Source organism: Somniosus microcephalus, chromosome 12, assembly GCF_052327205.1.
Source record: "Somniosus microcephalus isolate GS21.2 chromosome 12, FLI_Smic_1.0, whole genome shotgun sequence".
NCBI classification, from domain to species: domain Eukaryota; kingdom Metazoa; phylum Chordata; class Chondrichthyes; order Squaliformes; family Somniosidae; genus Somniosus; species Somniosus microcephalus.
The window spans coordinates 10,059,603-10,072,924 of record NC_140998.1 but is presented as its reverse complement, the minus strand read 5'-3'; the positions used below and the strand labels follow the sequence as shown (position 1 = coordinate 10,072,924).

The 13,322-nt window shown below is 50.6% G+C and overlaps 1 protein-coding gene across 2 annotated transcripts in view; it reads right to left on the bottom strand.

The window, feature by feature from the left end:
- Positions 1-13,322, bottom strand: part of brf1b (BRF1 general transcription factor IIIB subunit b) — a 465,668-nt gene that overhangs the window by 222,802 nt on the left and 229,544 nt on the right. For both annotated transcript variants that reach the window (XM_086002586.1, XM_086002587.1), the window contains one exon: positions 10,128-10,221. In XM_086002586.1, coding sequence (XP_085858712.1) covers positions 10,128-10,221 — 94 coding nt within the window. The remainder of the gene's footprint in view (positions 1-10,127; positions 10,222-13,322) is intronic.

Below are 13,322 nucleotides of genomic sequence, written 5' to 3'. Positions count from 1 at the left end.
TGCAGCCTATGCGGAAAGAGCAGGGTGAGTGGGACTAATTGGACAGCGCTTGCAAAGAGCCGGCACAGGCCGATGGTCCAAATGGCCGCCTTCTGTGCTGTATGGTTGTATGAAATTAGACGGTATTCCCTAGTTTGGGAGTCACTGCCGTTCCCAGACACCGACTGGCATTGCTATTAGGATCTGTCTCAATGAGGTATATAAACACAGCTACATTTGGAACGAGAAGGAAAATTGAAATAAAACTGGATATCTGCAGATCACCCACAGACTTTGATTAATTTATCAAATATTAAGTGCTGTAAATATATTTCTGAGCACAGCTTTTCCCTCAAGGTTAAATGGGTGGGACAGAGTTCCTGAAAGGGAAGAATGGGTGCGATGGGCTGAATGTCCTTTCTAACTGCGCGCTTTCATACGTCCCCGCTCCCAAATGCAGTCCAGCAATCACGGCTCAGAACAGTGTGTGTGTAAAGATAGGGTTGGGATCTGATTATAATCATGCTTTTTACAGTCAAGTAGCCTGTCGACATTCAATCTCTAGGCTCATGCGTGAATAACTTGGGTGAAGAACCTGAAGGCGACTGGAGCCTGTGGGAGCCGTACCCCAGTGAGAGTCAGCACCTTCAGGAGAGGAGAGCACCCGTACCCCAGTGAGAGTCAGCACCTTCAGGAGAGGAGAGCACCCGTACCCCAGTGAGAGTCAGCACCTTCAGGAGAGGAGAGCACCAGTACCCCAGTGAGAGTCAGCACCTTCAGGAGAGGAGGGGACCCGTACCCCAGTGAGAGTCAGCACCTTCAGGAGAGGAGGGGACCCGTACCCCAGTGAGAGTCAGCACCTTCAGGAGAGGATGGGACCCGTACCCCAGTGAGAGTCAGCACCTTCAGGAGAGGAGGGGGACTGTACCCCAGTGAGAGTCAGCACCTTCAGGAGAGGAGGGGACCTGTACCCCAGTGAGAGTCAGCACCTTCAGGAGAGGAGGGGGACTGTACCCCAGTGAGAGTCAGCACCTTCAGGAGAGGAGGGGACCTGTACCCCAGTGAGAGTCAGCACCTTCAGGAGGGGAGGGGACCCGTACCCCAGTGAGAGTCAGCACCTTCAGGAGAGGAGGGGACCCGTACCCCAGTGAGAGTCAGCACCTTCAGGAGAGGAGGGGACCCGTACCCCAGTGAGAGTCAGCACCTTCAGGAGAGGAGGGGACCCGTACCCCAGTGAGAGTCAGCACCTTCAGGAGAGGAGGGGACCCGTACCCCAGTGAGAGTCAGCACCTTCAGGAGAGGAGGGGACCCGTACCCCAGTGAGAGTCAGCACCTTCAGGAGAGGAGGGGACCTGTACCCCAGTGAGAGTCAGCACCTTCAGGAGCGGAGGGGACCCGTACCCCAGTGAGAGTCAGCACCTTCAGGAGAGGAGGGGACCCGTACCCCAGTGAGAGTCAGCACCTTCAGGAGGGGAGGGGACCCGTACCCCAGTGTGAGTCAGCACCTTCAGGAGGGGAGGGGACCCGTACCCCAGTGAGAGTCAGCACCTTCAGGAGAGGAGGGGACCCGTACCCCAGTGTGAGTCAGCACCTTCAGGAGGGGAGGGGACCCGTACCCCAGTGAGAATGAAATCCATGTGCTGGCTCCCCATATTTACGCTGCTAAAATCACACTTTTGTGGCTCTATAATTCTGTCATTGAGATAAAGGAGCAGCTCTCCAGCATCGCTGGAGGACAAATCGCACAACGTAACAAATACCCTAACAACAACTTGCATTTCTATAGTGCCTTTAATGTTGTCAAACGTTCCCAGGCGCGTCACAGGAGCGTGATCAGACAAACACTGATACCGCGCCACACCAGGAGCCAAGGCTGACAGTCCAGTGCAGTACTGAGGGAACGCTGCACCGTCGGACCTGCCAGCTTTCAGACGAGACGTAAAACCGAGTCCCCGGCTGCCCCCTCGGGTGGACATAAAAGATCCCACAGCACTATTTTGAAGAAGAGCAGAGGAGTTCTCCCCGGTGTCCTGATCAATAGTTACCCCTCAGCCAACATCACGAAAAAACAGATGATCTGGTCATTATCACATTGCTGTTTGTGGGAGCTTGCTGTGCGCAATTTGGCTGCTGCGTTTCCTACATTACAGCAGTGACTACACTTCTAAAGTACTTCATTGGCTGTGAAGCGCTTTGGGACATCCCGAGGTGCAAGAAATCTTACTTTGTTAGGACACGTGACCAAAAACTTGGTCAAAGAGGTTGGTTTTAAGGAGCGTCTTAAAGGAGAGAGAGGTAGAGGCGGAGAGGTTCAGGAAAGGAATTACACAGCTTATGGCCTCGGCAGCTGAAGGCACGGCCATCAATGGTGGAGCGATTGAAATCGGGGATGCTCAAGAGGCGAGAATTGGAAGAGCGCAGAGATCTCGGAGGGTTTTAGGGCTGGAGGAGGTTACAGAGATAGGAAGTGACGAGGCCATGGGGGGATTTGAAAACAAGGCTGAGAATCCTACACCCCATTCCAGTTGAGAAGGGAGACTGAGGGTCAAAGACATTAATGTTTATTATATTTTTTTTTAAACAAGGCAAGGGAAAGAGCTTAGTCCCCTTAAAGTAAGAGATCACCAGGTGATGAGAAGCTGGGAAAGTCCACAATACAATAACCTCACACAGACTGAATGGAACAGGCTTGATAGGGTGAACATCTCTCTCTCTCTACAGGCTGCTGCTTCAAATCTCAGGCACACCGTAACATCGGGACTGACTGTTTGGAGTGGGCGGAATGGAGATATCGAAAACAAAAGGAAAAATTTGCAGCCTATGCGGAAAGAGCAGGGTGAGTGGGACTAATTGGACAGCGCTTGCAAAGAGCCGGCACAGGCCGATGGTCCAAATGGCCGCCTTCTGTGCTGTATGGTTGTATGAAATTAGACGGTATTCCCTAGTTTGGGAGTCACTGCCGTTCCCAGACACCGACTGGCATTGCTATTAGGATCTGTCTCAATGAGGTATATAAACACAGCTACATTTGGAACGAGAAGGAAAATTGAAATAAAACTGGATATCTGCAGATCACCCACAGACTTTGATTAATTTATCAAATATTAAGTGCTGTAAATATATTTCTGAGCACAGCTTTCCCCTCAAGGTTAAATGGGTGGGACAGAGTTCCTGAAAGGGAAGAATGGGTGCGATGGGCTGAATGTCCTTTCTAACTGCGCGCTTTCATACGTCCCCGCTCCCAAATGCAGTCCAGCAATCACGGCTCAGAACAGTGTGTGTGTAAAGATAGGGTTGGGATCTGATTATAATCATGCTTTTTACAGTCAAGTAGCCTGTCGACATTCAATCTCTAGGCTCATGCGTGAATAACTTGGGTGAAGAACCTGAAGGCGACTGGAGCCTGTGGGAGCCGTACCCCAGTGAGAGTCAGCACCTTCAGGAGAGGAGAGCACCCGTACCCCAGTGAGAGTCAGCACCTTCAGGAGAGGAGAGCACCCGTACCCCAGTGAGAGTCAGCACCTTCAGGAGAGGAGAGCACCAGTACCCCAGTGAGAGTCAGCACCTTCAGGAGAGGAGGGGACCCGTACCCCAGTGAGAGTCAGCACCTTCAGGAGAGGAGGGGACACGTACCCCAGTGAGAGTCAGCACCTTCAGGAGAGGAGGGGACCCGTACCCCAGTGAGAGTCAGCACCTTCAGGAGAGGAGGGGACCCGTACCCCAGTGAGAGTCAGCACCTTCAGGAGAGGAGAGCACCCGTACTCCAGTGAGAGTCAGCGCCTTCAGGAGAGGGGGGGACCCGTACCCCAGTGAGAGTCAGCACCTTCAGGAGAGGAGGGGACCCGTACCCCAGTGAGAGTCAGCAACTTAGGAGACGAAGGGACCCGTACCCCAGTGAGAGTCAGCACCTTCAGGAGAGGAGGGAACCCGTACCCCAGTGAGAGTCAGCACCTTCAGGAGAGGAGGGTCCTGTACCCCAGTGAGAGTCAGCACCTTCAGGAGGGGAGGGGACCCGTACCCCAGTGAGAATGAAATCCATGTGCTGGCTCCCCATATTTACGCTGCTAAAAATCACACTTTTGTGGCTCTATAATTCTGTCATTGAGATAAAGGAGCAGCTCTCCAGCATCGCTGGAGGACAAATCGCACAACGTAACAAATACCCCAACAACAACTTGCATTTCTATAGCGCCTTTAATGTTGTCAAACGTTCCCAGGCGCTTCACAGGAGCGTGATCAGACAAACACTGATACCGCGCCACATCAGGAGCCAAGGCTGATACGCCAGTGCAGTACTGAGGGAATGCTGCACCGTTGGATGTGCCAGCTTTCAGATGAGACGTAAAACCGAGTCCCCAGCTGCCCCCTCGGACGGACATAAAAGATCCCACAGCCACCATTTTGAAGAAGAGCAGAGGAGTTCTCCCTGGTGTCCTGATCAATAGTTACCCCTCAGCCAACATCGCTAAAAAACAGATGATCTGGTCATTATCACATTGCTGTTTGTGGGAGCTTGCTGTGCGCAATTTGGCTGCTGCGTTTCCTACATTACAGCAGTGACTACACTTCTAAAGTACTTCATTGGCTGTAAAGTGCTTTGGGACATCCTGAGGTGATGAAAGGCGCTACAGAAAGTCTCTCTTTGTTAGGACAGGTGACCAAAGGCTTGATCAAAGAGGTAGGTTTTAAGGAGCATGTTATTTTTTAAAGGTTTCCGAAAATGAAGGCAGGCCCGTGACCAGACCAAGCCTACGAGACTTGTGTAGATTATTGGAACAGGCACAGAGGACAGTGCAAGTGGCTCCAAAATCACTACCTTCAATGCCAAAATTTATTACCTACATAAACTAATCGGACCTCAACAGGATGCTCGCATCTGTCTTTGTTTCACTGCGTTACCACTGCCCCCAAGGCCAACAAGGGATACGGTATTTGTACAGCTCATGGACCCACATATATATATATATAAAAAATATATACATACATATATATATAATTATATCCCCTTTCTCTATTTGCATTACATCCACTGTAAACTCTGCCAAACAAGGCTGAAGGAATCTGACCTGTTAAATTCTGATCATGAAAACCCATAAACTGTATCATGTTATTTCAAGCTCGACAGAAAGTCCCGATAAGGAAGCTTCAGGCAAATAATCTATTTAAAATAAAATATTCTCCTGCACAAATGGAGATAACCCTTTTTACATTCCATACAGTAACTGCTTGAAAATGAGAATTTTTAAAACTTCTCATTTCCAATCCAAAATTCCTTTCTAAGCTACCAGGACAAATATGTATTTTTATGATTTAAAAACTGCTTTGCCAGCCTTGGCTCAGTGGTAACACGACTGAGATTCCTGGGTTCAAGCCCCACTGCAGGACTTCAGTGCATACTCTAGGCTGTTACTCCAATGCAGTATTGCATTGTCAGCGGTGCCTCCAAAACCGCAGCGAGCACTGCTCATTGATTGCAGAGTACTTGGAGACGACCTGAGGATGTGATAAGGTGCTGTATAAATACAAGTTCTTTCTTTTACACAGATAGAAATGACAATCGAAAGAACACAAACAAACAGAACAAAAATCAATGCATCGATATGAAAAGTAAGAAGTCACACAACACCAGGTTATAGTCCAACAGCTTTATTTGAAATCACAGGTCAGTCACCTTTGATTGCTGTGATTATCTCTCTGCCGAGGTGTGATAAATGGCAGTTGGAAAGATTACCTGTAAACATCTGACATTATTCTCTGACTATATAAGCTGTGTCTTTATGCATTTCTCCACTTCACCTGACGAAGGAGCAGCACTCCGAAAGCTTGTGATTTCAAATAAAGCTGTTGGACTATAACCTGGTGTTGTGTGACTTCTTACATTTGTCCACCCCAGTCCAACTCCAGCATCTCCACACCACATCTATATGAAAGTGAGAGATCGAAAGATGGGTACGGTAGTGTCGTGGTTATGGTACTGGACTAGTAAGCCAGAGAACGTGAGTTCAAATCCTACCGTAGCAGGTTGAGAATTTGAATGCAGTTTTAAAAATCTGGAAATAAAAAGCTGGTATCAGTAAAAGTGAAGCTGTCAGATTGTTATAAAAGCTCAACTGGTTCACTAATGTCCTTTAGGGAAGTAAACCTGCTGTCCTTACCCAGTCTGGGCCTATATGCGGTTGACTCGACTGCCATCTGAAGTGGCCTTGCAAGACACTCAATTGTACAGTACAACACGGACTGCTGCGGTTTAAGAACAAGGCCGTCACCATCTCAGGGCAACTAGGGATAAGCAGTAAGTTCCGGCCTTGCCAGCGATGCTACAGCACGAGAATGAGTAAATAAAAAATAGATCAGGGCTCGACAGAGGCGCTCAAAGGTAGGCTCAAAGAGCCAGGGCAAATTTCAACAATTGTTCCTCCTCCTTCTCTCTGAGGTTTTCGGAAATTCGAGGTCTTTCAGATGGGACGTTAAAGATCCCACGGCAGAGGAGTTCTCCCCAGTGTCCTGGCCAATATTTATCTCTCAACCAATGTCGCTAAAAAACAGATTACCCGGGCATTTTCTTCTTGTGGGAGTTTGCTGTGCGCAAATTGGCTGCCGCGTTTCCTACATTACAACAGTGACTACACTTCAAAAGTACTTCATTGGCTGTGGAAGCGTTTTGGGATGTGAAAGGCTCCAGATAGCCTCAGTGGCCAGTTCCCAGTTCTGGTCATTGTCATCGTCCAGTGGCCCCTGCACGTATGTGGGCATTGGGTGAGGAATGGACTTTGCAAAAGATGCCCACCCCAACAGGGACTACTGTCTGCTGATCTATCTACAGCTCAGGGTGCAGGCTGCCTATTACATGGGCAGGGGAATGAAGCATTTGTGTGTAAAGTCGGTGAGTGTAGTGCTGAGGAAGGGTGGGAGGTTGCATTTATATAGCGTCTTTCACGACCTCAGGGTGTCCCAATGTTTTTTTTTTTTTTTTTGAAGTGTACTAAAAGAGGAGCAGGGGAGTCCTCCCCGGTATCCCCCCAACCAACATCACTAAAAAGCCAGCTGGACTGTGACATCGTCCGTCGTCAAACACTCGGAATAGGCTCCCGCAGGAAGAATGGTCCTTTGGTGCAAGCATCAGTGGAACTGCACCCCAGCAAGAGACATGCCTTCAAGAGGTTAGGACAGAACATGGGAAAATAAACAAATAATGAAATGCATCGGTATTAAAACGCGATGCATTATGCTGTTAGAAGGGAACCTTCGATCGAACACAAACTCTTCCGGCCTCATGTATTTTTGACAGGTTTTTAACCAGCTGCAGTATTCCACAGGGACCTATTAAAAAGGCATTTACTCACATGCTTCACAACCTCTCCCCCAACATGCATGGAAGAAAAAAGGGATTTCCTATCAAATACTGGAGGCTACTTAAAAAAAAAACATCGATTGGTGTCAAAAAGAACGTTTAAGAATTGCCCTCAAGGAAAACACATCTGTTCCACACCACAGTGAGCGCTCTCACTTTACAGGAAGATATAGATACTGGAGGGATCGAGTGCTGAACTATCATCTCTCTGGCTTCAGACAGGACATATATATTTATCATAAAGAAAGACTTGCATTTCTATAACGCCTTTCATGACCTCAGGACGTCCCAAAGCGCTTCAGAGCCAATGAAGCACTTTTGAAGTGGCGTCACTGTTGTAATGTAGGAAACGCAGCAGCCAAATTGCGCACAGCAAGCTCCCACAAACAGCAATGTGATATTGACCAGATAATCTGTTTAGCTGTTGGATAAATGTTGGCCAGGACACTGGGAAGCACGCCTCAGCTCTTTTAGTACACTTCAATAAACCTTTGGACGTCCTGAGATCGCGAAAGGCGCTATATAAATGCAACTTCCCTCCGTTCCTCAGTGTTACGCTCACCAACTTTACACACAAGGGCTTCATTCCCCTGCCCATGTAATAGGCAGCCTGAGCTGTGATAGATCAGCAGGCAATAGTCTCTGTTGGGGTGGGCACCTTCTGCAAAGTCTAAACCTGGACAGGGAGCAGGGAAAGGGATGGGAATCATGGCATGAGTTTGAACTTTTGCTTTGCTGCTGGACAGAATACAATGCATCAAAGAAACCTTTGAACGGACCGGAAGCGGGAGAAGCAGGCCTGGGCCGTCGGACCGTGGAGCCGGCGATGGTGAGGTGGAGGCCGCGGCGACCGGAGGATGTGTTCGGCGAGTCGGGCGGAGGCAGCGCAGCGCATCGAGCAGCAGCCACGACGACTCGCAGTCAGACTGGGAGGAGGGGAGCCGGGAATGGTGGCCAGAGGGTGAGCGGGAGAAGCAGGCCACCACACGTGGAGCCGAGCCGGCAACAGTGAGGAGGAGGCCGCGGTGACGAGGAGGACGGAGCGGCTGAGGGACATCGTGCTCCCACTGCCACTGGATGCCAAAGAATTGACTTTCTGAACACGGCGCTGTAAGAATAGCTGACGTGTCCCGACGGGGAGGAAGCATTCCATTGTACTAGTTACATATGGCAAATAAAATTGAATTGAACGTCACCAAAGGAACAACACAAAGGTGAGCAGAGGAAAACAAAACTGATCTCTGGTGTCCAGTTTATGGTTTGGAAATTTCTGGACGGCTCACTCAAAAAACCAGACTAACTGTTCAAATCCAGGCGCTGACCTTTGTTGGAGTACAGCTTCAAAACCTGCCACACCGCCCAGTATCACGCCCAAGTGTGAGCCCGGGCAGTGATTGTCATCAGGCTATTTGACCAGGAATGCAACACATTCCAGTCTGATCGCCCCGACCACCCCACACATACACTTTATAGAATCATAGAACTTTACAGCACAGAAGGAGGCCATTCGGCCCATCGTGTCTGTGCCGGTTGAAAAAAAGCTCTCCAGCCTAATCCCACTTTCCAGCTCTTGGTCCGTAGCCCTGTAGGTTACGGCACTTCCAGTGTACATCCAAGTACTTTTTAAATGTGATGAGGGTTTCTGCCTCTACCACCCTTTCAGGCAGAGAGTTCCAGATCCCCACTGCCCTCCTCAAATCCCCTCTAATCCTTCTACTAATTACTTTAAATCTGTGCCCCCTGGTTTTTGACCCCTCTGCTAAGGGAAATAGGTCCTTCCTATCCACTCTCTCTAGGCCCCTCATAATTTTATACACCTCAATTAAATCTCCCCTCAGCCTCCTCTGCTCCAAAGAAAACAACCCCAGCCTATCCAATCTTTCCTCATAGCTAAAATTCTCCGGTCCTGGCAACATCCTCATAAATCTCCTCTGTACCCTCTCTAGTGCAATCACATCTTTCCTGTAATGTGGTGACCAGAACTGCACGCAGTACTCTAGCTGTGGCCTAACTAGTGTTTTATACAGTTCTAGCATAACCTCCCTGCTCTTATATTCTGCGCCTCGGCTAATAAAGGAAAGTATCCCGTATGTCTTCTTAACCACCTTATCTACCTGTCCTGCTACCTTCAGGGATCTGTGGACATGCACTCCAAGGTCCCTCTGTTCCTCTACTTTCAAGAGCAGTCGTTGGTTAATGATTATGATCGAGAATCCTGGCTTAATGTCCCCCTCCCAAGTCCAGGGTCACTGAGGTCATCTGCAGCATCCTCACTGCTACTCTGTCTGAGGCCAGCTCACTGGTCACAGACTAAGGTTAAGCTGACCTTCTAGATCTGTCTGGCTCGTTGCCACACTGGGCATCAAATGTATCAGCTTAGCCCATCAGGAGACCGGCATTTCAATTAAAGAAAAAATTCTCAGCACCATTTCTGACAAATTACCCAATGATACAGTGGGTAAATCATCCGAGGATGTTGAGCCACACAGACCGGACAGGAGGGTGAGGAGTCAGCTAGGGCTCCCCCTCCCGATCACGTACCAGTAGTGGGCGTATGCACGTGCACGAGGGTGCGCGAGGGAGTGCATGGTCACATTGGGTGAGGACAGAATTGGGCTCGAGTGCGATGCCCTCCCTGGTTGAACAGCCTGTGTAGGTTGACACATGAAGAACGAGCGAGATACCAGAGGACGGCGGATTCCTGTGGAACCCGCACCCCAGGCAGAGTCAACACTTTCAGGAGAAGAGAGAAGAAAGTAAGGCCAAAAAATAATCTGCATCAAGCATTCACATTCACCTTTTCCTGAGAGTTGACTCGCAGACTTTGACCACGCGAATGACCTCTTTAACTGTCCGTCTGAAATCGTGCATTCTGGCAGCAACCAGGAGAGCTGGGAAAACACAACATCAAAATTCATTTCCCAAAGACTGGAGGGGAAACCTCATTGACACACACACAGATACAGCCACACACACGAACAGATACAGACATACACACACACAAACACAGATACAGCCACACACACACACAAACAGATACAGCCACACACACACACAAACAGATACAGCCACACACACAAACAGATACAGCCACACACACAAACAGATACAGCCACACACACACACACACAGATACAGACATACACACAAACAGATACAGCCACACACACAGATACAGACATACACACACACAAACAGATACAGCCACACACACAGATACAGCCACACAAACAGATACAGCCACACACACAGATACAGCCACACACACAGATACAGCCACACACACAGATACAGCCACACACACAGATACAGCCACACACACAGATACAGCCACACACACAGATACAGCCACACACACAGATACAGCCACACACACACAGATACAGCCACACACACACAGATACAGCCACACACACAGATACAGCCACACACACAGATACAGCCACACACACGAACAGATACAGACATACACACACACACACAGATACAGCCACACACACACACACAGATACAGCCACACACACACACAAACAGATACAGCCACACACACACACAAACAGATACAGCCACACACAAACAGATACAGCCACACACACAAACAGATACAGCCACACACACAGATACAGCCACACACACAGATACAGCCACACACACAGATACAGCCACACACACAGATACAGCCACACACAGATACAGCCACACACACAGATACAGCCACACACACAGATACAGCCACACACACAGATACAGCCACACACACAAACAGATACAGCCACACACACAAACAGATACAGCCACACACACACACAGATACAGCCACACACACACACAGATACAGCCACACACACACACAGATACAGCCACACACACACACAAACAGATACAGCCACACACACACAGACCCACAAACACACACGACAGCCCCACACACACACAGCCCCACCACCCACACCGCCCCACCACCCACACGCACAGCCCCACCCACCCACAGACAGCCCCACCACCCACACACACACCGCCCCACCACCCACACCGCCCCACCACCCACACACACACCCACACAGCCCCACCACCCACACCGCCCCACCACCCACACCGCCCCACCACCCACACACACACCCACACAGCCCCACCACCCACACCGCCCCACCACCCACAGCCCCACCCACCCACAGACAGCCCCACCACCCACACACACACCGCCCCACCACCCACACCGCCCCACCACCCACACACACACCCACACCGCCCCACCACCCACACCGCCCCACCACCCACACCGCCCCACCACCCACACACACACCCACACAGCCCCACCACCCACACACACACCACCCCACCACCCACACAGCCCCACCCACAGACAGCCCCACCACCCACACACACACCGCCCCACCACACCACCCCACCACCCACACACACCCACAGCCCCACCCACCCACAGACAGCCCCACCACCCACACCCATACCGCCCCACCACCCACACACACACCCACACAGCCCCACCCACCCACACACACACCGCCCCACCACCCACACACACACCCACACAGCCCCACCCACCCAGACAGCCCCACCACCCACACACACAGCCCCACCCACCCACAGACAGCCCCACCACCCACACCCACACAACCCACACAGCCCCACCACCCACACACACCGCCCCACCGCACGCACGCGCACACACGCACACACACACCGCCCCACCACCCACACCGCCCCACCACCCACACCCACACACACACAGCCCCACCACCCACACCGCCCCACACCGCCCCACCACCCACACCCACCCACCACCCCACCACCCACACCGCCCCACCACCCACACACACACCGCCCCACCACCCACACACACACCGCCCCACCACCCACAAACCATACTCGCAAGGAGACTGGTTTTAGACACATTCACATGTATAGAGAAGAGCTTTTTTTTTTAAAAAAAGGAGCAAGTTACATTAAAATGGAAACCAAATTGAGTGAGTCTGACTCCAAACAAGTGGGAGTTCACAGCCCTGTGCACGCATGCAGATTAAACGTGCTACATGACACCAGAATGGCAGAATGATTATTTTGAAATATTTTCCCCCTGGGCAATGTCCATTCATGATTTCAGGAGAGAGGACATTTGGCATGCTGTCAGGCCGCTGCCATTTCCACTCAAGTTGGTCAGAGAATTGCCCATCAGCAGAGCGGTGATGAACCGTTCTCCAAGCCGGTCACTCTCCCTCACACAGGAAGAGTGCCAGGTCTCTGCTGTGACAGCACGGGCCACCTCGGACATTGAGCAGGTTGAAATCAGTGGGCACAGACTAGAACCTTGAAGCTCACAGTGGCAGAGCGTTGATGCATCAACATGGTGCCCAATCTAATGATCCAAACAGCATTCAAACAACTAACCTACTGCACAAAAATGTATTCCATTACTTTTTACTGTTGCAGTCCCAGGGTCTAGTGCAGAATTCTCATTTTCCCCACCCGACTGAGAATTAGTTCTGCCTCTTTATCACAGCTCAGCCAAGAACAGGAGCTCAGTGGGTGGGAAACTGCCCACACCCCATCGCCCCAGGACTCTAAAGCCATTGGCAAGCTTTACTGCCTTTCCTAAACGTTCCTCCCTCCTCTCCCAATGGTGCTGGCTATGGCTGGGACACAGCTCAACAGGTGCCAGCCACCTTCCAATATCCCCTCCCAAGTAGCCAGGCATCGTGTGTGAGCCTAGACAATGAGTGTTGGTGGGCTATTCGACTGCGGGGGGTGGGGCATCGCGTCCGTGTACCCGATCCGGTATACACACATGCACGACCAGCAGGAGTTGGAGCACCTCATCTTCCGATTAGGCACTTTGCAGCCTTCCGGACTCAATATCGAGTTCAACAATTTCAGATCATAACCTCGGCCCCTATTACATTTTTACTTATTTTTTTCCCCACCCCTTTGTTTTGGGTTTCCCCCACCCCCCCCTTTCCTTTTTTTTCCCTCTCTC